The 25,807-nt window shown below is 56.6% G+C and overlaps 2 protein-coding genes across 2 annotated transcripts in view; both read right to left on the bottom strand.

Annotated features, from left to right (window-relative positions):
- The window catches only part of CACNG3 (calcium voltage-gated channel auxiliary subunit gamma 3), a 32,621-nt gene extending 19,897 nt beyond the window's left edge, over positions 1-12,724 (bottom strand). Inside the window, exon 1 of the mRNA XM_069870010.1 lies at positions 12,411-12,724. Coding sequence (XP_069726111.1) covers positions 12,411-12,621 — 211 coding nt within the window. The 5' untranslated portion in view covers positions 12,622-12,724. The remainder of the gene's footprint in view (positions 1-12,410) is intronic.
- An 8,702-nt stretch (positions 12,725-21,426) lies between these two features.
- PRKCB (protein kinase C beta) overlaps positions 21,427-25,807 on the bottom strand; it is a 115,587-nt gene continuing 111,206 nt past the window's right edge. Inside the window, exon 17 of the mRNA XM_069869989.1 lies at positions 21,427-22,962. Within this exon, the coding sequence (XP_069726090.1) occupies positions 22,810-22,962 (153 nt within the window). The 3' untranslated portion in view covers positions 21,427-22,809. The remainder of the gene's footprint in view (positions 22,963-25,807) is intronic.

Genomic DNA, 25,807 nt, shown 5'->3' with positions numbered 1-25,807 from the left:
CAGGGCAGGTGATGTCATCCCTAATTTACAGATGGGGAGCGGAGGGCTGGAGAGATGCAGCTCACAAGTGTCTGCTCATTTTGGGTGCTCAGCTGGAGCTGTGCAGAGCCAGGGATTTCACAGCCCTCAGCACAGTCCTGGAAATAGGCTCTGCGCGGGAGGTGACAGCACTGCCAGTGGGGCTAATGATGATGAAACCCAGACCCTGAGGAACAAAGCTCCCGGATGCCAATGGGACGTTCCGCTTCTCCTATTTTCTGGATGACTTTTCCTCATCCATGGGATGCGATCTGTCCACACTGACAATGCCAATAATTTCTAAGCAAGTGACTGCATTTGTGTACCCTGAAAAGCCCTTCCCTAAGGCTCAGGGCTGGTTCTGAGATCCTCCGGTGAGCAGCACAGACACTATACCCGACGTACACACCGGGATGCTGCAGCTTTCCAGACACTGCGCTCGTACTGAGCCACAGGTGATGGAGAGCAGCTCATGTGTTCCCAACGCCCGTGACAGATGAGGCCACCGCGTGTTTGAACGGGCAGAGAGGGCCATTCCACCCACATCTCAGCATGCCGGACTGCACTACATCACATCACACCGTACCACGCCGTATGGTACCTCACTGCTAGTTCTCCGGGGCCGAGCGCTCGCTGCCTGCAGACGAGCTGTGCTGCGGGCTCAGGGGTGGAGATACTGCCACGTCTGTCTCTCACTTCAGCTGCGAGCGAGCTAGGACAAACAGGAACGCTGTACAGCCCTCGTCTACAGGGATGCACGGAGGCATTGAGGGGACGCACTGGTGGCCACAGCACAGGGTCTTGCCCTGCTCCTGCTGCCGGTTGAGGCTCGGGCACAGCACCAGCTCTCCCACATCCCATTGAATTCATAGAATCATAGAATCACTAGGTTGGAAAAGACTCTACCAAATAATTGAGTCCCACCATTCCTATCAAACACTAAACCATGCCCCTCAGCACCTCGTCCATCTGTCCCTTAAACACCTCCAGGGAAGGTGACTCAACCACCTCCCTGGGCAGCCTGTTCCAGTGTTTGGGCAGGTTGGGGCTATATGCAGAGTAGATATTTAAATCCCTGCCTGCTGGGTGACCGCAGAAGCCCCAGTGCTTGCCTCTCCCTCCACTAACAGCTCTCACAGCCCAGGCTGCAGCTTTCCTGCTTCTTGAGAAAGGTGAAGTCACTCCTGTCCCTCTTCAGCCTTTCACATCGGAGGGAAGGACAGAGACTAATGTACAGAAAGCACTTTCATCCTTGGCTGAAGCGTGCTGAGGAATGACAAGAGATTCTCCCGGCGCGGAGAGAAGGAGCCTCGGGGCTGCAAGAGGCTTCCAGGCACCAACCTGCTGACTTGGTGCCGCACCGGGGGCTGGCAGGGGGGAGCGACAGGTCCCCAGCCGGAGGGGACCCTGTTCCGCTGCCTCACGGGGCCCCCGTTTCCCCAGCTGGTTCAGTGGCAGCGTCGTGGCTGCCCGGCGGTGAAGCCGTGCGGCACAGCTGCTGCACCGCGATAAGGTTTGCTCAGCTAAGCGAGGCTGCGCAGGCAAATGGAGGATTTGGCAAGGATGCTGTGCAGCCTGGCAGGGCTGCCCGTCGCGGCTGCCAGGGCAAAGCCAGAGCTGCTGCAGGCTCTGGGCAGGAGGGAAAGTCAACACGAAATCACAGTCTGTCTCGTGAGGTGACAGTGACCTTCCCTGGCTGGACAAGCAGCCCCAGGGTCGGGTCAGACAGGAGGCAGCCCAGAGGGATGGCAGCCGCTGACTCTCACAGCCCCTTGCAATTGCTCATGCGATGACGTCGTGTGATGCGGTTGATGATGCTGATGCATCAAAGCACTCCAGCAGCTGCAAAAAATAATTGTAAGTTGGTCTAACATCCAGCTGAGCATCAGGCAGCCTGTCCTGAGGGGCTCCTGCTCCCTCATCGAGGGAGTCCAGCCTTGCCAGGGGGATGGAGGTGTTATCCCAGACACAGTTCTACAGGGCATGAGCGGCTCGACGAAGCAGCAGCGTAAGCCAACACCGATTTTAGTACGTTAAAATACTTTAAAAGGTCGGTTGCTTGCTGGTAGCCTCTCTGGGGGTTGTTTTCTCCTCCCCTTGTGACTCCAGTCACAAACTGAGAGTAAAGGTGTAATTAGGGGCCAATTACAAAATCACCAGTGAAACTGGAAACTGGAAAGAGGCACAAACACAAATGTCACCCTCAAATGCCACCTTTCACTACCACTTTCCCCTGCTGTGTATTCCCAATGCCAGCACCCCCCGGGCTCCCAGCAGCCCCCTGAAAGATGGGGGGTCCCACATCGCCATCCGCTCCCTCTCCCCACCCAGTGTCTCCTGTCCCAGCCAATTCTCCTCCTTCAATACAAACCACTTGACAAAAAACAAGGACATGAAGCCCCCAGTGCAGGCAGAGGGAGGGCAGAAGAGGCTGCTCCTTTGCCTCTCCTTGCCGGCGTTTTTTCATTACGACTCTGTTTGTCTCGGGGCGATAAAACAACACAGCTCCTAATAACCTGACGTGGGAGTGGCTGAGCCATCCTCTGCAGCCCGACAGCGCCGGGCCTGTCTATAGATTATGGTGTCAGAAGATAAGAAACAGGCAATATCTGAGCAAATCATCATGCAGTATCACCTGTCCAGCAGCCACAATCATTTCTCCTGCCTCTCCCCGTGATGGTGATGAAAAACCCTGATGTTTTCAAGCTGTCAAATGCAGTCACTCACCCCGAGTGCAAGTGATTTTTTGTAAGGGTTGGGGAGCTGAGCAAAGCCCGAGTGTCTCATCACAGGTTCCAAAAGGGAGCGAATTCCTGTTGTGAGGAGATCGTTCCACCCCTTCTCGTTTGGGCAATTGAGCTGTGGGGCGGCAGCAGCCCCGGTGCGGGAAGGGCAGCAAGAGCACAGCTGAGGCAACGGGGGAAGGTAGGACGGAGGGATGGACCGCGGCGGCTGTAGCATTAACGTCCTCGGACATCCTTGGAACTGAGACGGTGGTAAACGATGGCGAATCAGTTCTGTTGCTGACGCCGCCTGCCACGGAGCACAGCGAGGATGTCCCTGGCACAATGGGAGCGGCAGCAGCACTGCCCATCGCTGCCAGACACCATCGCTGCCTGACACCGTCCCCGAGGCCCCACGGGGCAGCGCAGGGCGATGGCTGCAGCTTCCCTCGACCGCAGCAAGAACCCACCTCTGGGAGCCTCATCACCAACGATGTGCAAACAAATGCAAAACGTAAAGTTGCCATAAGAGCAACTCAATTACGGATGGACCGGATGGGTTTTCTGCTCTTGCCAAAGGCAGCTGTCTCTCCGCTGGCTGTGGAACATGAGCGAACCTGAATGCAGAACCCCCACTTTGTCCTCAGGTTTCTCTGGAGACCCCAGATCACGCAGACATTTCTTTGCGCCCGCTCTCCTCCATCCTCTTTTCGGCATCTCTTTGCATCCCTCCCCACCTCAGACATGCAAGGGACTGGGCCAGGTAAGTGAAGCCATCGCTCAACAGCTTTACCTAGGGAAGCCCATCACGCCATGTGCCTCTGGTCCAGAGAGTGACCTAGAGAGCCAAAGAGCTTCTGTCTCCAATAGAATCGTTCCAAAGGATACTGGAGAGCTTAAAGCATGAAGCATACCCTGGCCTGAACTTTTTATTTTGAAGATACCATTAAACACCCGTTCAAAGGAGATGTTAAAATAAGAACAGTTCAGGAAGCTGACCCAGCTGCCTAGCACACAAGCGGTGCTCTCTGCCGGGGGTTGGGGAACAGAGCTGCCACGCAGCGATGCAGCTGCGGCTCCTCCTCGGCATTGGTGGGAACCTCTCCTCCCCAGCACCACCACAGAGCTGTCAGCACACACCAGTCAGGGAGAAGACACCGGCTGTCACCCCAGCACTGTCATTCTTTATCACAGCAGACCTCTTCCTAATCAAAGGTGTGTCTTAAGGTGCCTGCTGCTGCGGGCCCCCCAAGCGACCCACGGCTCGTAGCAGCGTGAGCAGTGGGACAGCACAGCACCAAGGGCAAGGGACGTGTTCCCAGGGTGTCTCACCCCAGAGAAAAGCAACCAAAAACCTTGGGTGCTGAGCCCGAAGGGTCAGACAATGTGGGCCTGCCCATGAAACCTCAGGAAGGGATGTGAAACCACCCTCGCCGTACCAAGCACTAAGCCAAAACGCAGTCAAACACCAGCTTCAAGGAATCTGCTTCCAAGAGCTGTTTAAAAAATTAAAGGGTGTTTTAGGTGGTGTAGCACAGCTGCAGCCCTTACCGAGGGGGGAGCAGGGCAGCAGGTGGGCAGGAGCCCTCCCTGGTCCCTCAGCATCGCAGGAAGCCCTTGCCAAGCACGCACACCCCACTGCACTCATATCATTTTAAGAGTAATTTTGATTTTCCTGGAAAAGGAGGTTAATGTCTATTTAGGAAGTGCATCTTGTGTTCATTAAAAATCCATGGTGAAATCCATGGGAAAAGTAACCACCGAGATGTGAGAAGCACCGAGTGAGTTTACAACCAGGCTGTCTCACTTCATCTCATCCCACATAGCACAGGCAAGTGAAGAGCATCACAGGTCTGCCCACCAGACCGTTACCAGAACCACCGAGCCAGAGAGCACCACGGAGTCCAGCTGGGGTTGCTGGTGGGCTGGGAGGAGTCTTCACCCTACAGACCAGCAAAGCCAATGAATCATAGAATCGCTTGGTTGGAAAATACTTTTGAGATCAAGTTCAACAGTACCTGTCCACTACCAAACCGTCCCTGAGCATCTCATCTACCTGTCTTTTATACCCCTCCAGAGGACTCCACCTCGTCCCCAGGTAGCTGTTCCAGCACCGGAGAACCCTTTCGGTGTGTGCCTTTCCAGAAGCCATATAGGAGATGAACATTAAAGAATCCTCACATTACAAAAAGCAAAACTCATGCAGAATGTGCTTTACCAAAGGCCACGTATCTCAAGCATCTCTCAGGCATCCAAGCATCTCTCCCTGGTCCCTAGCTGCTCTCAGCAAACACCACCCACTGGCGCCTCCCTGCCAGCCCGTGCCAGCACTCCAGCTCCTCGGGGACCAGGAGAGGAGGATCCGACATCAATCTGTGGGGCATCCTCCCCCAGACCACAGCTACGCATCGCGGCTTGCAGCCTTCATTAACCATCCCTAATTATTTACAGCCGTAATGGAGATAGTGACCTTGCTTGGGAAAAAACCCCACTGGAGCCTCATTCAAATTCCGACTTCCACCTCTATTAAACAGTAACAGCTCTCGAGATGACAGACTCTGCACCACGCCTATGCAGCAATAAAATGCCTCTTTCTGAGCTGTTCACAGCATACATTTTGCTCATCACGTGCTGCTCCCAGGCAGTGTGGGAACCAGATCCCTACACCACCCCAGAAGATAGGATTTTTTTTTTGTCCGGATAAACGCTGCAGCATCCCAGGAGGGGAAATTCCGCACACCCTGTTGGAAGCACCGGTTTCTCAAAGCAGAGCTGGTGGCAGCAAGCTGAAGCCCGGCTCCTCTCCGGACACCTTCCAAAGAGCAGCGAAATTCCAGCCGCGCCGGCTGGCAGCGGGCACAACTCCCTCTCTGTCCAGAAGGATTTTGATGTCTCTTGCCATTTGGCCACGCGCCACAAGAACACGGGTCTGGAGCCAGCCGAGGGTCCAGCTAGCCTGATGTCCACCTCTATCAGAGGACAATAATTGCTGCTTATCATTGACATCCACCAAGCCCATGTTTGGGGATTTCCAAAGTCAGAGGAGTCGTGACACCTGCAGAGCCCCATGACTGAGGCACCTGTCCCACCTGCTCTGACCACAGGGCAGCATGTGGCCTGTCCCTCCACAGCGCTGTCCGGGTGGGGAGGCTCGTGGGGGTGTGGGGAAGGGCTGGCGAACCCGCTGGGTGGTGAATACATCAGGTGTTCTCAAATGAAGAGCAGGGCCCTCCTCACCTTCAGCAATCACTACCACCTGAGACGCCTCCACTGTCTACTTTCCACCATATAAGTTAATGTGACACCTCCTCGCTCTCAAAACAGTCCTCGCTGCTCATCTCCCTGCACCTCCCTTGCTGATACAGACCTGCCCCGCCTCCCTCTCCATCACCTCCAGCCCACGCTGATCCTTTCTGCATGGCCATCATCCCAGAGCTCTCCTCCCCAGCAGTGCCAGAGGTGGTTGGCATCCCCAGGACGGAGCCACGTGCCATGACGTCGACGTGGGGGGCTGTGCGGGGGCTGCCAGCTCGGGGGCTGGGGCAGGGAGGGCAGCTTGGATGTCTACAGAGATCCTGGCAGCTGCGGCAGAGACAGCGTCACCGCAGAGCCGGACCAAGAGAGCCGTGGAGAAGCGTTCAATTGCGAGACGGGCTGTTGACGAGAATCTATTACAGACACCAACCAGACAGAGGAACAGGATGAGCAGCTTCTTAAATACCCACCTATAATGAGTAGCGAGAAAAAGTGCTCTATCATGGATGATTGCAATCTCAGGGACATTTGCTTGGCGCTTTTAGAAATTAAAGATAATAACTTTCTAACAGAAACAATATTGCTGTCACCTTGGGGAAATTCTCTGCTTGGCCTCATGCAGAAGGGATGCGAGGAGCTGAAAGCAGGGGAAGAGCTGGTGGCTGTCCAGGGGCAGCTGCTTCCAGCCCTGTTTAACGCCTTCGGTGCGAATGAGCTCAGCTCAGCGGAGCCAAAAGCAACTACAGACAAAACCAACGGCAGGAAAATGTAAATGCAGGAGCACGATTGCCACTCAGGAGCAAGGGCAAAGCGCTTCCCTGGTGCCCCACGCTCCTGCCAGGCCTGCTGGAAGGGCAATCAAAACCAGCAACTAAAGAAATAAAAACAAGGGCTTTTGATACTGGAAGAGGCAGTTGGGACACGCATGTGGCCGACGGGAGAAGCTACTGGGATCAGTTAAAATGAATCTGCAATGGACAGTCTTAAGCAAGACAAGGAGGAATTCTTTAATCACACTAGAAGAAAGGAGATTCACCGCCAGTACAAATCACTACCAGATCATGACGGTGCGAATGTCAGTCATGAAGCAGCAGTGACACACAATTATTTATTCATCAGCTACTTCTGTTCTGCGCTCGGAGACAAATAGACTCCTGTATTCCACCAGGAGTTCGGGAGGATGCTAAACAGCGACTATCACGTGTAAACACAAAACTGGTAGGACCAGAAAGCTTTCTCCCCAGAGAATCCAGAGAATGGGCTGAGAAGACTTCTGAAGATCGCAAATGGGTTTCAAAAAATATTAGCATTCGGTTAGATTTCTAGAAGAGAGGAAAAGCTGGTTGAATGCCACGAGCAATGGCGCTGGGCAGTGGAAGGAGCCACAGCCCCCGGCATCGCCTGGGCATGAGGTGGGCAGCGGCAGGAGGAGCTGGGGATGAGGTAAATGTCAGCAGCCTTGCGGAAAATGGATTTAACAAACTTCATAAATTCTTCTTGATATGGTTACAAATTCAGTTGATAAAGGAAATCGGTAACATAATACATTGAGAGCTCCACAGAGTATTTGATTTAGCTCTCCTGAAGAAGTATAAGTGCAGTATCATGTAGAATCAACAGCTCTTTATTAAAGGGACTGAAGCAGATTGCAGAGGTCATACATTGTCAGCCAGAGGGATGTTTCTACACGGGATCGCCTGTTACCAGAACAGCCTTGAGCTATAACGATGTCTGTATCAAAATTATTAAAGAAAACATGAAATAATTGCGAGTTAAAGAGGTAAATGGCAGAGAGAAGACTGATTGCAATGTTAATGATGGAGATGGGGCAGGGACTCGGGTAAACCCACTCAATCCAGGGCCAGGGGATCATTTAGCCACGGTCATTTTTATAGGCATGGCCAAGGTTTTACAGTTAATAACTGGGAGAGGGAGTTATTTTGGTGCAGGAGATGATACCCTGACACCCAGCAGCACAGGAGGGCCTGGGGGTCGTGGTGGACCACCACGTGTGGGAGCTCCCTGGGGTGCTGTAGGTCAGAGGACTAAGGTGACCCACAGGTGGGCAACCAGATTAACAACATGCACATGGAAGGAAAACCAGCTTGCACGGTGATGTGAGACAAGTATACGAGATTATTTCTCATGTTCAAAGGGAGTTTGAGGGGGTTGTTCCTCTTCCCGGTGAAACAACTGGCCTAGGGACACAGCGGATTCACTCTCAGCTGAAGCCTCCAGGACTGACCATCTATCTACAGTGCACCGGGAGCCAAGCAGCAGTTGTAGGTCAGGTGTAGAAACGGCTCGGGGGGGTCCTCCGGGCTGTGGGGCTCAGCTGACAACACTCACAATATCAGAGTTTAACCTAGACAGGATCCCCCCAAAAAAAGAACAAGACCCAAGCAAAGCTCTCGAGGTCTGGCAGGGAGGAATTATCCCCACAGTGAAGGCTGCGTCGATGCTGCTGGGGAGGCAGGGGGCTGGGATAGGTCTGAACCGGACAGCTTGGCTGAGGAACGGCCCTGGGTCCCTGTGTCCTTGGGCAGCCACGGGCAGATGTGTCCTCTGCAAACTGCCCTGTGTCCCCTGCAAACCAGCCCGCACCCCATCCCCAGCAGTGGACACCCTCGAGGGACGGCAGGGCACCACGCGTCCTCCAGGAGGGAGGCAGGCAGAGCAACACTCACAGTCCGCAAGAAAGCCAGAGCACTTCATCCTGACGAGGGAAACGAAGGAGGAAAGGAAAAGTACCACATTGCCTTAAACCGTGGTATTTCAAGCAGCCTTGTCCAAATCCTCCCTCTACTTGTGCCTGTTTCGGCTCCGCGTGATGCTGTGGAGCCAGTCCCAATCTATACCACGCAGCAGGGAGGACAAGGAGGCTCCCTGCATTTAATGATGCTGAATTTAATTATGTTTGATGAAAACCAAAGTTCTTTTACTCGCCTACAACCAACACATGCCTATGCAGCTATTTCTCAACTTCAGCTCTCTCCCCAAAGTGCTGTGCGTTTCTCTACCTTCTATATTAACAAGGAAGGCTCACAGGAAACCACCTGACGGTAAAGAGCCCCAGAGGAGACACGCCTGAGCGGGGAGGAGAGGACACCATATCCTCAATGCTCATGCAGTGTAAAAGCTATAAGCGGCATTCAAACGCTGCGATGTAAAGCAGCGGCTGTCCTAGCACAGCAGCTTGGGCTCCAGATGTTGAGGCAACCACGCATTTGTGTTTTCCAGCGTGGGTGTCTCCCACATCGGTCTGCGGCGGCTTCATTCAAGATTTATCCGCTCTCGCCTATGGGCTCCTGCCGCTCACGTGGTGCGAGCGGCTCCCACGCAGGCGCTGCGCGTGTGTGACTGACATGGATTTAAAGAGCATCTGCGACGGAGCGTGCACCCAGCGCTCACGTCGGTCATCTTAACCATCTGCCGCGTACGCTCAGCCAGACGAGCGGCTGGAGCTCGCCGCTTCGCTCACCCGTCGGCACAAACCCTCTCACCGGCAGCAGAAATTTCAAGGCTGAGGTGCTTGCGGTGGTCAGAGCGCACTGCTTGGTGCCAAGAGCATCTTCTGCACCCTTTCGACTAACTGCATCCATTCCTAGCAAAGGATGATAAAGGGCAACCTTGGTGTGGTTATCAAGCCAGATATAAAGAGTGCACAGAAATCAAAGACACAACAACCCTGCCAGCAGGAATCAGACATAAAAGGACTGGGTGCAGGGGCTCAGCACCCAGCACTGCCCCAGCAGAGCGGCCACAGCACTGATTCTCAGCTCTGAGGGGGACTCGATCCCCACTGCAGCTGTCGCCCTCCGTGCTGGAACGTGTTTGAGTTCAGCACAGCTCAGCTAGAGGGAAGTTCTCCCTTCCCGGCATCACATCGGTTAACAGCCTGCGAGGCACCAGCTCGTTTCCCCAGCAAAATTCAGGAGGGTGGTGAGCAGCATCGCCACAGCCCCCAGCACCGCTGCAGCCCCACGTGCTCGCCCCAAACATCGTCTGGGACCCTCCCCAGCCTGGGTGGCGTGTGCCCCGCAGCCCCACTGCGCAGGCACGCACAGGGGGTGATGGAGCTAGTGCCCAGCGCGAGGCCTCGACTGGCACCGCACTGTGCCGAGCTCCCAGCCCCACAGCTGTGGGAACGCTGCCCCAAAGGAGGATGTGTGGAGCGAAGGGATGAGCCCCACGATGAGGCTGTGCCCCACTGCTCCCAGCCCAGGGCGAGGGGCTGTGATTCAGCTCGGAGCTCTGGCACGGCACCGTTAAGCTCTTTCCTGAGTGCGCTGTGCCCAGGAGACTGGGGCCTCTCCGGCTCCTTCCCAAGCAGTGATTTATCACAGTGAGGGAAACATAAAACACTCGCTGAAAAAAATACAGCCAGCAAAACCAAGAATTTTGGAAATTACTCATGCCTCCAGCGATCCCATCGTTCACAGCCCTGGCTGCTGCCTCCCCGTCTCCCTCAGCCCGAGATGGAAGATAGATTATCTCAAATTATTTATTATGGAATTAGAGCACGATCCAAATCCCTCCTTGAATCAATAAGAAAGCTCTGACCGACTTCACCGGGTTTAGGACCAAGCACTGGGCACAGGCAGGGCAGCTCTGCATCCGTGGCCGTGACTCACCGAGAACTTTCCAACGTGGAGGGAGCAGCTCGGCCGCCACGGCTCGCTCGCCCCCATCCACAGAGGCATCGCTCCCAGGCTCGGGGGAGCCTGACGCCCCGGGACAGTGGGGCAGGACCCCCCGATACACAGGACACCGACTGCTGCCACTGATTTTCAAAGTTACAGCCTGGTGTGAGTCCATCAACCTTGGTTTCGCTGCGCAGGTACCAGCACCTGGCTCTGCTCAAGCTCCCATTTAAGCACACCCTGTGGATGCTCCGAGAAATCCCAATCAGCGGCTTTGGGTCAAAACTGCCCCCAGAGCGTGGCCTGGGCGGCAGGAGGGCAGCCGCCGCGGCCTCTCCAGAGAAGCTGCAGGAGCGAAGCAACGGGGCGAAGCGGGAAGGCCAGAGAGGCAGGAGCCCAGACGGGGGGCAGGCTGTGGGGGAGCTGCCTTGCTGGGGGGCAGGCTGTGAGGTTGCTGTGGGGCTGCCGTGGGGGAGCAGCCTGGCCGTGGGGCTGCTGTGGGGCTGCTGTTGAGGCACAGTCCGGCCGTGGGGCTGCTGTTGGGGAGTAGCCTGGCCATAGGGCTGCTGTGGGGGAGCAGCCCGGCTGTGGGGCAGCCGAGGGGGCACAGTCTGGCCGTGGGGCAGGCTGTGAGGCTGCAGTGGGGGAGCAGCTGAGCTGTGGGGCTGCAGTGGGGGAGCAGTCCAGCCGTGGGGCAGCCGAGGGGGCACAGCCTGGTCGTGGGGCAGGCTGTGGGGCTGCTGTGGGGGCACAGTCCGGCCGTGGGGCAGGCTGTGGGGCTGCTGTAGGGGAGCAGCCGGGCTGTGGGGCTGCTGTGGGGGCACAGTCCGGCCGTGGGGCAGGCTGCGGGGCAGGCTGTGGGGCTGCTGTGGGGGAGCAGCCGGGCTGTGGGGCAGCCGTGGGAGCACAGTCCGGCTGTGGGGCAGGCTGTGGGGGAGCAGCTGAGCTGTGGGGCAGCCGAGGGGGCACAGTCCAGCCATGGGGCAGGCTGTGGGGCTGCTGTGGGGGAACAGCCTGGCCGCGGGGCAGCTGAGGGGGCACAGTCCGGCCGTGGGGCAGGCTGTGGGACTGCTGTTGGGGAGCAGCCTGGCCGTGGGGCTGCTGTGGGGGAGCAGCTGAGCTGTGGGGCTGCTGTGGGGGCACAGTCCGGCCGTGGGGCAGGCTGTGGGGCTGCTGTTGGGGAGCAGCCTGGCCGTGGGGCTGCTGTGGGGGCACAGTCCGGCCGTGGGGCAGGCTGTGGGGCTGCTGTTGGGGAGCAGCCTGGCCGTGGGGCTGCTGTGGGGGCACAGTCCGGCCGTGGGGCAGGCTGTGGGGCTGCTGTTGGGGAGCAGCCGGGCTGTGGGGCTGCTGTTGGGGAGCAGCCCGGCCGTGGGGCAGGCTGTGGGGCAGTCGTGGGGCGCACCCCCGCCTGAGAAGCCGCGGTGGGGCAGCCCCCTTGCCCCTCGCTGCGGCTCGGAGGGGTGCGAGGAGCTCCCGGAGCGGGGACGCGGGGCCCCGGGGCTGCGAGGGGCTGAGGCGAGGGGACCTGTGGCCGCCCTGCCCGGGGATGCTCAGCGCGTTGGGACCGGCCCGAGGCGGGGAGGGGGGGACGGGACGAGGATGGGGAATAACGGTGGGTCAGCCCGGGAAAAAGGGACAGGAGGGGATGAAACGCTGGGGAAGGAGACGGGGACGCGGTGGGGCAGCCGGCGCTGGGCTGGGGGTCCCGGGGCGCCCCCGTCCCCCCCACTAATAACTTCGGGGCGGGACCCCCCGGCGGGGCCGTCGGTACCTTCGAGGCAGCACGTCCTCCAGAGCCCCGAGTGGGTCATCACCTCCTCGTTCTTGCGGCTCGTGTCGTTGTCGCCCGCGGACTTAGTCCTGCACACGCCGCGCGAGTAGAGCCAGTAGTCGGTGCCCACGGCGATGGTCATGAGGCTGAAGGCTGCGAAGGCTCCCACCGTGGTGACGAGCATCTGGACGCCTCTGTCACACATCCTCATGCTGCTTCATCCTCCGGCGGCGGCTCGCGGGGGAAGGGAAGGGCCGGGCCGCCGCCCGCCGCGCTCCCTGCCCGGCTCCTCATGCCCCGCCGCCCGCCGGGCCCCCCCGGCCCAGCCCCGGGCCCGGCCCGCACCGCCCGCCGCGGGCAGCAGCGGCTCCGCCTCGACCGGCACCTCCCCCGGCGGGGCGGGGGCTCCGGGGAGCGGGACGGAGAGCGGGGCTGGGGGGGAGGGGGGGGGGGGGGGCGCGGGGGCGGCACCGGGAGGGGGGGTGAGGAGCCCACCCCGGGGAGCGGGAGGGAACGGGGATGGGGGAGATGGGGAGCCCAGCCTGGGGAGCGGGAGGGGATGGGGACCAGGGATGGGGGGAGATGAGCTCACTCCGGGATACCGGGAGGGGATGGGGACCGGCACCGAGACAGGGCAGGAGGCGAGGAGCCCACCCCAGGGAGCGAGAGTTGACGGGGACCAGGGATGGGGGAGAGGGGGAGACGAGCCCGGAGAGCGGGAGGGGATGGGGACCAGGGATGGGGGGAGATGGGGAGCCCAGACCAGGGAGCGGGATTGTCCCGGAGACCGGGGATGGAGAGCCCACCCCGGGATACCGGGAGGGGATGGGGACCGGGGATGGGATGGGGACCTGCACCGGCACCGGGCAGGGGGCGAGGGGACCTGCACCGGGACCGGGCAGGGGGCGAGGAGCCCAGCCCGGGGAGCGGGAGGGGATGGGGACCAGGGATGGGGGGAGATGGGGAGCCCAGCCCGGGGAGCGGGATTGTCCCGGAGACCGGGGTTGTACCGGAGACCGGGGATGGGAAACGAACCCCGGGATATTGGGAGGGGTGGGATGGGGACCGGCACCGGGACGGGGCAGGGGGCGAGGAGCCCACCCCGGGGAGCAGGAGGGGTCGGGGACCGGGGATGGGGGGAGATGAGCTCAGTCCAGGATACGGGGAGGGGATGGGGACCGGTACCGGGACAGGGCAGGAGGCGAGGAGACCACCCCAGGGAGCGCGAGGGCATGGGGGCAGGCGATGGGGACCAGGGATGGGGGGAGATGGGGAGCCCACCCCGGGATACCAGGAGGGGATGGGGACCGGCACCGGGGATGGGGAGGGATGGGAGCCCACGCCAGGGTACCGGGAGGGGATGGGGAGCCCCTCCCGGGGCGCCGGGACCGGGCAGGGGACCCCTACAGAGGGGTAGGGACCGGGCGGGTGTCCCAGGGGTGGCAGGACTGGAACTGCCCCGGGGGAACCAGGAGCAGGCAGGAGCGGAGCCCCCAGCCCCGCCGCTGCCCCCCGGCACCGGAGCTGCTTCTCCAGCTCAGGGCACCGAGCTGAGAGGGCACAGCTGGTTGTGTCCCCGAAGCCAGCGCAGGGGCTGCCCCTCGGGGTGCTCTCCATCCACATCGCGCTCCCGAAGCATTTGCCACCCGTTAAACCCTCGCTCTCTCCCTGCGCCTCTGCTGTCTCCTCATCTCCAACATTTTTGCAGCCAGTTGGATGAGCTTATGACTCATGCGACCTTTCGAATAAGCCCCATAATATACCTACCTCTCAAATTAAGTCTTTTAAGGGCTACGGGTGATAGAGGGAAGCAAATCGTTTACCTGATAGCTCGTGCTTCCACAGTTCTCATCTGTATGCACGCACAGGTAGGTGCCAGTTATTTACTCGAAAATGTAAACAGAAAATTAGTAAGGTTACAAAGAAATCCGGTACTGAGAAATTAAGAAACGTGGAAATTAAGCACCCTCCTCAACCTTAAATCACCTTCTTTGTGCATCTCATTAGGCAGGGCACGCTGACTGTAACGCTGCGTCTCGCCGAGCTCCTGGCCCTGGCTCACCTCACTTTCCTCCACAGGCTCAGCTCGGAGCTCGGGGTGGGGGCCAGCAGCACAGAACCATAGAATAGAATCATAGACTAACCAGGTTGGAAGAGACTCACCAGATCATCGAGTCCAACCGTTCCTATCAAACACTAAACCATGCCCCTTAGCACCTCATCCACCCGTGCCTTAAACCCCTCCAGGGAAGGTGACTCAACCACCTCCCTGGGCAGACGATGGGATGGTTTGGGTTGGAAGGGACCTCAAAGCCCACCCAGTCCTGCTATAGGCAGGGACACCTCCCACTGGATCAGGGGCTCCAAGCCCCATCCAACCTGGCTTCGAACACCTCCAGGGATGGGGCAGCCACCACTGCTCTGGGGAACCTGGGCCAGGGCCTCCCCACCCTCATCTTGAAGAATTTCTTCCTAATGTCTAATGCAAATCTTTCCCCTTCCAATTCAAAACCATTCCCCCTCATCCTATCATTCCATGCCCTTGTCAAAAACCCCTCCCCAGCATTCCTGGAGCCCTTTTCCCTACTGGAAGCTGCTCTAAGGTCTCCCTGGAGCTTTCTCTTCTCCAGGCTGCACAATCCCAACTCTCTCAGCCTGGCCCCAGAGCAGAGATGCTCCAGCCCTCGCATCATCTTTATGGGCCTCCTTTGGTCCCATTCCAGCCGATCCAAAGCTGTGTCACAGGGCTTTTTTGGTATATTTTTTGAGGAGGGGCTGTAGTTCCCCATTTCCCCATGGACATCACACTGGGGGCGCAGGCCACGGAGAGTCCCTGGTCCTTGGGGACAGCTGCCTCCGTGGTGGCATCACCCTGCCTGGTGCCACCACCCCCACCGCCCGTCACCCAGCTCCTGCGGCGCCCGACGCCAGCACCGTTTCGGCCCCCATCCTGCGCAGACGCAGGCGGCCCGGGGGGGAGGCAGCAAAGATATCTCCCACCTACAGCGAAGGGGCTGCAAATTGCATTCCGAGTGGGGGATTTTGCAGCCTTAATTGTGTTATTTTAACACAGCGTGTGTAGGTGTGTGCGGAGTGCACATGTACCATTTCCTAGGCTGTTAACAAAGCAAACTCAAACAGATTCAAAGTCCACGCCGGATGGTGCTGGCCCTGGCATGGGCTGGTGGCGGGGGCACCGCTTGCACCTCTTTACCACTCATTCCATGGAGAAGGCAGCCCCAGGAGTGAGCCCGGAGCTGCTGCTCCAGGAGACGTGCTGGGGGGTCACGAAGATTTCCAGCCAACAAAAAACTGAGGATCTCACCATCCCGCTTTGCGGCTCAGTCCCTGGGAAGCAGCGTGCACCCAGCCTCGTGCCCTGCCTTCGCAGCCAGCTCCAGCTCCAGCCACCTCTCGCTGTTCCCTGCCTTATCCATCACCACCCACCTGCTCACGGACCTGGGCAAAATAGGAAGAAACCAGCCCATGCAGCAAAGATTTTACAACTCGTGCAAAGAGAAAAAAAAAAAAGAAAAAAAAAGAAAAAGAGCTGTCCTTGCAGGCAGAAATGTCCTAAACTCAGATCTGTTGGACTTTGTCCTTTCAAATCCAGCGATGAAAGCTCTGCTGCATTTAAATTGGCAAAGTGACAGAAAGTAAGTAGTCAGAAATAATCCCTCGCTGGATTAGGTTTTTTCCTTGAAGGAAGAGAGGCTCTGATACAAGGCGAGTTTAGGTCATTAGCAATGCAGGGAGATGCTGAGCCTCAGCCTTGCCCAGTCTTCACTTCATCTCCCTGCTCCCGGGGGCTGCGAGGGGATAGGGGCTCCGGAGAACGTGCGTGTTCATCCTTCCCCACTCCTACAAGGGGATTATTTATATCTGCACATGCTTTGGGAATGCTGGTTGCGATCTGCTGGCTCAAACGGGACTCCAGCAGTGAGGCTGGTGTGTCCTCGGGCAAGCGCGGGGAGGTTCTCCTGGCTGTGCCACCAGCCTGAGAGCATGAGCTCCCTCGGTGTGAGCCCGAGCAGTCCCTACCCACCCTGCAGCTCCCTGCAGGACTCACACAGTTCAGTAGGAATAGCGGCACAGAAACAGAAATTCATTCTTATTAAGCCTCTTCTCTCTGGGAAGAGGCCGAGGGAGCGCAGGGGTGACCATGCATGAGCTAGCAGGCAGCACGCAGCCGCTCGGGAGGCCCAGGTGAGTGCACTTACAGCTAAAGCCTGAGTGACTTTGCCCCCATTCCTGCTTTCACAGGCACCACATGCACATGCTGCTGCATCCCTCCATTGCATCGGCTTTTTTTTTCTACCGTAGCGATGCCTCACATAGACAAAACAAGCCCAGGAGGATGGGGCTGCCACAGGGCTCCCCCATTGCTCCATGCTGGCACCAAGGGCGCAGGGTGCTGTGTGTGGTCCAGCACCTCCCCAACTCAGCAGCCCCATCCCAACCCAGAGGGAGCCAAGGGAATCCCTTTCCCAAGGTAAGACATAGACCAGCCTCCACATGGAGCACTCCTTCATGGGATGGGGGGGAAAGGATGATGCTTCTCCCAGGGATTCTATATGGCACCCGTACCCCAGAAGTGATAAAAGAACAAATAGCGATAGATTTAAAGATATTTTGTAGTCCCAGTCCAGCCGGACCATGCTGAGCCACCATAAAAGGTTTGCTGCTGCTGCCCTGACCCACCACAATTTAATTGATTTGATTTAAATTCTTTGAAGAAGAAGCAGATAACAAATAATGAGGCAAACAGGATTGTAATGCAAATGAAAGAGATGAAAGATGACTTCAGGGAGACAGCTCTTGAAGGTCAGAGCCTAACGCAGAGCTGCTTCTGGTCACTCACTCAAACCTTAATGAGGCTGCGTTCCTCCCGACGCCTTTGATGGATGGAGGGACAGCCAGGGCGCAAACGCTGGACTGAGGGCTGGCCTTTATCCTCACTCCAAGTGGATCGTCCCCACGCAGCGCTGGGGAGGATTTCACCTGGCACTGCATAGGGGCTTGGCTTTCTGCTGCCCGTGCGGTGCTGGGGATGCGGATTTCTTAATTGGGCTTTTCCGGATACTCCAATGGAAGCTCTAACTTCAGAATTAATTAACTTCACTATCAAAAGCTGAGTCATTTGTCACAATGGTTTTGTCATTAGCTCCCATAATTAAGGAAAGTGTCACAAAACCAAATGTTTCACTTACACAAGGCAGGATAATTGAAGCACAGAAGCATTTCCGACGTGCTGCGAACGGCCACGTCAGCGGAGCTGGGGAGGGGCCCAACCACCCCACCAAACACTGTGCTGGGGGAGACCTTCCAGGCACGGCTGTGCAGAGCCCCTGTCCTGCAGCAGGGCTCGGGGAGCAGGGGGACAGACGGACACAGCAGGGCCATCCAGTCTGGATGGGAGATGCCAAGGGTCCATGGGCAGTTAAGCCCTGAGGTTTTCCCACCCCAACACAAATTACGGCAGTACCTGGTGACCACCAGCCAGGAGAGACTAGGACATCTTGATGAAGTCCTCAAAGGGAGAAGGGAATGCTTTTCCAAACTTGCTCACCAGCTTTCACAAGGGCATTTTGTAGAAAAGCTGATTTCCTCGATGTTGAAAAGCGGGGATATGCTATTCAGCTCCCCATGCCAGCCAGCAGAAAGCCACATAATGATGTGCTCAGCCAGAAAACCCTTCACAGCCTCGCTAGGAGCACATGCAGGCACAGGGGATGTTGCAGAGCCTTGACACTCCAAGACCACCGTCCTCACGCAGAACAAGGCTGTGCCAAGCACCCACAGAGGCTCAGCAGCACCAAACACCCAACCCTACCCCAGATTGGGGGACTGAGAACCCCTACTCACAGGGTGGCAGGAGGAGCATCTGTACTAGTGTTAATTAACTCAATTAGCAATCAACCGAAGATCCAAACAAGCACCACCTTCCCTCCCGGTTGGTCTCCACTGTGTCTGTGAACCCAGGCACAGCTGCGGGTCTCCAGCCTGGCCCTGCTCTCATACAGGCTCTCTTTGCCAACGTCCTCCAGGTGCACAGAAAGGCATCTTTGCCACAGAAAAGCTGCACCATCGCAGCATTTGCTGCTGTATCCACGCTCAGCAGGATCCCTCAGGGTCACCATGCAAGCAGCCAACAGCCGAACCAGCTCCCGATGGCCAGGATCCCGCAGGATGCCCAGCCCACCAGCTGCCCCCCACGCCACCCGAGCCGCGCAGGCAAAGGAAATCCAGGTCTCAGGGCTTCTTTAAAATTATATATTTTATTTTTTTTTCACACATGCAGCAAATAGAATAAAGAGTATATGCCCATCTAAAAGGAGGTCTTTATGAGAACCCTTTGACAACACACAGCAGGGAATCTAGGATGTAGAAAAGTCATCAAATACTTGCAGGTGAAATCAAATTCACAAACACAAACTGTACAACAATAAACATTTGCTTTTTTTTTTCTTTGTTTTAATTGCCACTTTGATCAGAAATAAACAGCCTGGACGACACTTCCATGCATGGAGCAAGATGCTTGTCACTTCTTTTGCTGTTGCAGGCTCAGCGCTTCGCCTGCTTCTGACAAAGCAGAGAAGCTGCAGCACTCGGTTGTGTGAGCGAGTTCCACCCCCAGATGTAAGCCCTGCCTTTTGAACAGCCAGATCCTTGTACTCTGTGCTAGGAACCACCCTGGCTCTTCATTTGAATTACAGCTCCTGGGATTAATAATCATCACAGCATTATCTACTGCCCTCGCTCCTTTTCTCATCTTTGAGACAACTTATACAGGTTGGCCACTATGCAAACTTGCGTTTATTTATTAAATGGATTAAATGGATCAGTAGCTCCTTCTGTGATGGCTCTCTTATCACGAGAAGGCTGCTCAGCTGTCCAGCCAGGGGACACAGGAGCTGCAGCAGCTGCAGGTCCCCCTGCCATGTGCCAACGGCACCGGGGCAGCCCGAGCCCATGCTGGCCGGAGGGCAGCGATGTTTGAGCTGTGCAGCAGCGCTGGCAGCCCTGGCACGGGCTCGCCCTCAACTGCTGTGTAATGAATGGCTGGGTCAGGACTGGCTGTGTCCCAAACAACCACCTGCAGCTGCAGGACAGCAGAGTCGGAGTGGATCAGGGTTTTCTCCTCGCCTGCCTGCAGCTTCCAGCTCTCAGCAACGCCCTGAGAACCAGGCGATCCCTCAGGCTGAGCCCGAGCAGCCAGCCTGGGGTCTCCATTCCCTTCTCTCCCACTGCCCCCGTGTGCCACGCAGGCTCTCCAGCCGCGCTCCACCAGCGCCGGCACCCGGCAGGCTCCCCACCGCTGTGCTATAGACCAGGACTGCAGAAGGCCTGGACGAACAGCCAGTCCTCCTTTTCTTTGGCAAATTGTCCAAGTGAAAGACTTGGGCACACCCAGGCAGCACCAACGTTTGCAGCCCTAACATCCCTGCAGACAGGAGTGGGGATCTGCTCCCACACCAAGGGATCCTGGTGTGTTTCCACATGCCACCATTGGGAAAGAAATCCTTAGCCAGTGAGTAAAATGCAAGCAGGTATTTCTTTGCCTCCAGGAGCCTCAGCCCTCCTGCCCCGCGTCTCCTTCACCCAGCACGTGCTCTCCCTTGCAAAGCCTGTGCTGCTGCTCAGAACCCACTGGGCGCAGGAGCCGTGCAGGTTCTGCTGCCCTGAGCAGCCGCCGAGCCCAGCACAGCCCCTGCCTAATCCATCCCTCCCCATGGGGAAACCACCTGAGGAGCCTGAACCCCACTTACCTGCAGCGCTCAGGTGTAATCCAGCCCGGGAGAGAGAGTCAGGACTTGCCACCCTTTGCGGTGGGGTGGCCGTTTGTCCCGCCGCCTCAGTCCCTCCTGCCTCACCTGGGGCGCTGCGGGGCTCTGGGTCTCATCCTGCCTCTGCTGGACCCCGCTGCCTGTCTGCCCTGAGCCCCCTCCTGCTGTCCCCTTCTCCCCCATCACTGGGGTGGGGGCATCGCGTGCCGGCCACACGTTTTTATCATCTTATTGGGCTTTATCTGTGCATCAAAGCACACAGAGACTGATGGGGGGGCTCTCCTGGAGCCTCTCAGCTCAGAGTATCCTCCCAAAGCGCTGCTTTCCCCATCCCACAGTGAAGATTAAATCACAGCAGAACACGACTCAACTCTGCTCTTCCTTGGAAGAGCTCATAGATCTCAGCGGCCGCACAGGGCCAGGAGTAGCTCATTATACATTTCTCCAGAGGAGAAAAAGGTCATCTGGAAATAAACCTTGAAATAAGAGTTTGGCAAGTAGCAGAACGGACAATGTCAGAAACGCTGAAACGCTGGAGGTACGCATCCTGCAGACAGGACATGGCCTTTGCTAAGCTCTCCCCGGAGCTTGGACCTCAGCCCTGCAGATCCCAAAGACGCGCACAAGCTTCACCCACGGCACCGGAGCTGCCTGGCGGCGCGGCTGAGCCCGCCGTGTGCCAGCCTGGCTTCCCCACGGGCCCCCAGCTCTGCTCCATGCAGAAGTGTCACCCCGACATGCACACAGAAGTCCCAAACAGAAAAGACGCGACTCCCCTGCGCAGCCCCCGGGCGCCCCGCGGAGCCCTGCCAGCAGCATCCCGGGCACAGCCGCTTCGGAGCCGGAGCGATGGCAAGTAAAAAACAGTCACCACGGAAAGTAATACTGATTCTGCAGCGACGGGTTTGGAAATTACAGGAACGCACATGCTCTGAACATCAGCTGTGGCCAGGTGAGACGTCCTCCAAAACGCGTGCCGGGGTTAGGAGAACCCTCACCAGAACCCAGCCCAGGCGCCAGGCTGCCCTGGGCACCCTCAGGTGCAGGGTGGCTCATAACCCTCTCCTTCATCTGGCACAATTTGCAGTTTTTCTGGGGTTTGCTTTGTTTCCTCCAGCCCAGGTCAGCACCTGAGGCCCCAGGACGCTGCCTGTGGTTTAAAAATGGGGCGAGCATCCCCGGCCGGCGCTCCCCGGTGGGGATGGTGGCTGGAGCTTCAAACAGCCTTTTTTTCCCTCAGCAAATCATTAAAAGAAAAAAAAATTCAAAAGGTAGAGTTTGATGTTTATAAAAGATCTACAAACCAGAATTTCCTATATAGGATTCCTTGTGATTCATAAAATTCCACCCCCATTTTCCCCTATGGGCATGGAGTGATGTGTATTTACATTAGAACCATTTTAGAAAATATACATATGGGTTGTTGGAGTTTCAAACTGACTGAACTGGTACGTAATGCAAGAGGGGCAAGAGCCAGGGACTCGAAGGGCGCTCAGGCTCAGGGCTCACCCTGCTGCGAGAGCCCCTGCCCTCCTGCCCGCAGCTGGGGCCGTCTCCTGCGATTTGGAACTTTGAAAATGACGTAGAAAGTCCTGGATTACTGAATAAAACCCCCAGGAATTTTGGCTGAAATCAGGTAAATCGAGATGCCTGTAAAACTCATGGGTTTGGAGCCTTTCAGATAGAGTGGAGGGTGTAAAGTAGAAAAGTTACCCTTATAAATAGCCCTCAGTGCAGCCCTTTTGTCGCGGACGTGTTTTCAGTTGGTAAATTGTAAACTGAGACTATAAATGTGTTTTGTTCTGGCAGAATATTAATATCCTTTACAGAGCTGTTAAATTTCGACAGTGTCTGTGCAAAAACAGGAGCAGGATTTATGAGAGCGCTGGCAGAGCGTATCAAAACTGCAAACTGTCCCAGATGTTAAAAGGAAAAAGAAAAAAAAAAAGATCCCACCTTTCGCTTAGAAAAAGATTTGCCTTTGATTTACAAGAATCGGCATGGGATTCGTTTGGAGTCGTAATGCCTGAGCGTAGGAGAGGCTGTGTGGCAAGGAGCGGGCTTGCGGGAGGAAGACGGCTTCGGGGAGCCGGGCTGACGGGGTAGGCAATGCATTTAAAAATATATGTCTATAAGCAGACTTTTCCACACTGATCAAACGTATCCATGTCTCGAACAAAAGGCTCCTCTAAGACAAGCTCACAGTCATCGCAAGCTTCAGCACAACGGTTTAAGATATCAACCATGCTTAGCATTCAACAGAAATGGTTTGTGAATAGCTAGGGTCACTGGAATCTCAGCATCCGAGTTCAAAAATTACAAAGACTGTAGCAATTTGGTATATTTCTGTTTAAAAACTCTATTATAGTCACCACCAACTACAGTTCCTAGAAGTAGCACTGACTGTTAACTCGAACCCCAAACATCTCCAGCTAGGGAAACCAAGCTAGCGAGTGACACAGACATAGAAAGGCCTCCTAAACCAAGCGGTCGGCGTGTTTCGCGTGAGGGTGTGTATGTCTGCACTGCTAATCCCGGAAGACTAGTGTCGGTATGTACAAGGCGCTCTGGAGCTTGGGGCTGCGCGGAGAGGGAGGGCGGCGCCGCCGCGACTACACGTTAATGACAAACTCGGGGTTAGTGTAGGAGAATCCAGCAAACTCGTTCTGGTCCAAGTTCATGATGAAGAGTTTGTCCGTGGGCGTGAGCTCCACCGGCTGCCGGGTGAACTCTTTGTCGAAGTTGGAAGTGTCTCGTTTGTCCTTCTGTTAAACGGAAAGCACAGAATTAAACTCGGCAAAGGCACAAGCGAGCAAGGGGTGTGGGGCTGGGAGAGCTCTGCTGGGCTTCACCCCCATCACTCCACATCTCCACACCGGTTTCTAGATGAGGATCACATCTCCAGGTAGGCAGCACAGCCCCTGTACGACAGAAACAACCCCACACTGCGGTCAAGAACAGAAGAATGCAAGTTTAACACTCTCGAAACGCACAACCAGAAAGTAAAGGGGCATGATGAGAACCTGGGCTGTTGGGAGAACCACAGCTCCCAGGTTGAGCATCTCTTCTCTCCCGGCTGCTGTAAGAGAGAGCAACAGAGCAGTTTCTCAGCATGCAAAACCATCACCGCAAACAGAGATTCACAGTGTGCAGAAGGAAGGACCTGGAGGAAGCAACATGCCTCGAAATGGAAGTAAACATTCAATACGATTTCAATATTTGCACAAAATAATCAGTTGGAAGAGCTCCTTGTGCTTTAAGCTTGATTTTTTTTTATATTAATGCTATGATACGGCATTGACCAACACCATGTTTTAGTGATGGGAGGATGCGATTTGCTCCAGGGCTGTGTACAGAAAACAGACAGGAGTTCAGAACCTCAAAGAATTAAAATCCCACATTCACAACCTCTCATCGGTTTAATTCTATAAGAAAACTTTGCAGCTGCATCCAACCCAAAAAAGAACAAAACCAGATACTTATTGTCTCGCTTCTCGCCAGTCGGATGGGAATGCTGGGGCTGCTGTTATAACCTGTGCGCATCAGAGACTGTCCAATTAAGGGACATCCTCGCTGCGGGAGGTGACAGTGCCTCGGCTGAGTGGGAAACCAGAGGGCTGAGAATACAGTCTGAGCACCCAGCATCCTTCATCAGCAAAAACCCCGCAGAGGGACGTGCTGCTCCTTGCAGCGTGGCAGCCGTGGGCTGGGAACCTGCTCCGCTTCGCCTCGTTATTAAAGCAAGCAGGGACAAAAGATTTTCCCATCTCTTCTTCCGTGCCTCTGTGTAGAGGCTGGAATGAGATGGAAGCGCAGGCATTTGCAGCCCTCTCCCAGCATTTCTAACAGCCTGTAAGGGCCATGCAGCGGGCGCAGGGCTGGGATGCTGCGGGGTGATGGCTGGGAGGCTCGCAGCAGCGCTCCGGGGCAGGATGAGCCTCACTGGAGAGTACTGCACTTCCCACCATGTGTTTTGGATTTACCGGCAGGCACAAGCACCCTGATGCGCTGGAGGTGACCAGGTCACAGTTCTGGTGCCTTGCAGAAACCAGCAAAATGCTCTATTTTTAAGGCTCTGCCATCAAACCAAGGCCCCTGCAGCGCTGGGAGCTCACCTGCACTCTGCCGAGACAGATTTCCAACTCCAGCTTGTTTTGCCAGCTGATGCCAGCGGGCACTGTGGGGTGACTGCAGGGGGACCCACTGCCCTCACTCCCTACTGCTCCATCACCGCAGACACACGTGCTGCCAGCTGCAGGAGGGACCATGCTGGCTGCTCCATCCTGGTGAAGCACCCGGTGGGTGGCACGAGGTGTCCTCATCGCAGCACCTCTCGTCCTGACAGCACTGCTGGCTGCCGCTCTCCAGGGATGCTAGAATGCCCTCACGCCTCAAACAGGAGCATGGCCAGGATACGGTCAAGAGCCAGGTCCTCCCTGCCCTCCTGCTGCGAGCGCAGATGCAGCCGGACTGAGCCTGTGGATGGAGACGAGCACCAACACCAGCAGCAGCCCAGGAGCTCCACGGGTGCTCGGAGACTCAACTTGCTGCAGGAGGCAACCCATCAGGAGAGCTTCAGACTTGGGGGAGGAAGACCAGAGCAGGAAGACAGCCAAGAACAGCTGAGAGGAGATGAGGTGGGAAGAAAAACACGGCTGGAGCTCAAGGAGTAGAGACAAAGCCCAGGAAAAGAGCCAGGATGTGGCTGTGCTGTCAGGGCTTTGAACACACACTGGTGCTCAGGGCACCGACATCCCAAGCAGCCAGTGCCTGAGGGTCTGAGCTTATCTGGAGCTTAAGCTGGGTCTCTGCCTTCATTCTTGGATAGGTGACACTCAGGAGGTGACAGTCCCTGTGCGGCTCCTGTCTCCAGCACAGAGAAGGAAGAAAAGGTGGTTTTGAGCGCACAGAGCAGGAGTAGTGAAGGGCAGATGGGGTGAAGGAGCTGACTTCAGGTGCAAAGTTCTGCCAGGCAAAGGTTGAAGTGGTTGAAAATCAAGTGTAAGCCCACCTCGATGGAAGGCAGCATCCCCAAGAAGAGGGGCTGGTGTGGAGCTACATAAGAGCAGAGGCACTGCCCTTTGCTGCAAAGAGGCTGCTCTTGCCCTGCTCTCAGAGAGATGCTGAGCTGACCAAGTGCTTCCTGAAGGCTACATTCATGCGAACCAACGTGTGTTGAGATAACTCCATCCTGCTGAGCGAGGAGCTTCTCCCGAGCAGGAGCATGTGGGATGCTGCAAAGGAGAATAAAATGTCCACATTTGCTGCCGGTGCAAATTACCACCATGGTCCCTGGCCCTTCGGAGTGGCCTCTGCTGTTGGCAGCAGAGAGGGCAAGTGCTCAGCCTGGGAGTCCTCAGGTGAGCAGAACCTTCTGCTGCTTTTCAGCAGCAGGAAGCTCTGGCAAAGGCTGCGATGTGCCTGGGATGGGGCTCAGGGCAGCCCATCCCCTGCACAGCGTCCTCCGGCAGCTTCCCCCTCCACTCCTCTGTGCAGCACCAGGAGGGCCCTGCTGTGAGCACAGAAAGTGGGGTTTGCTGATTCCTTACCTTGACTTTCATCTGAAATTGGTAGCAATTTGGCTCTGTCAAAGATGATGAATGGACTGGG

Source organism: Phaenicophaeus curvirostris, chromosome 16 (genome assembly GCF_032191515.1).
Source record: "Phaenicophaeus curvirostris isolate KB17595 chromosome 16, BPBGC_Pcur_1.0, whole genome shotgun sequence".
NCBI lineage: Eukaryota > Metazoa > Chordata > Aves > Cuculiformes > Cuculidae > Phaenicophaeus > Phaenicophaeus curvirostris.
Note: the sequence above shows the minus strand (reverse complement) of the source record. Positions and strands in the feature narration are given on the sequence as shown.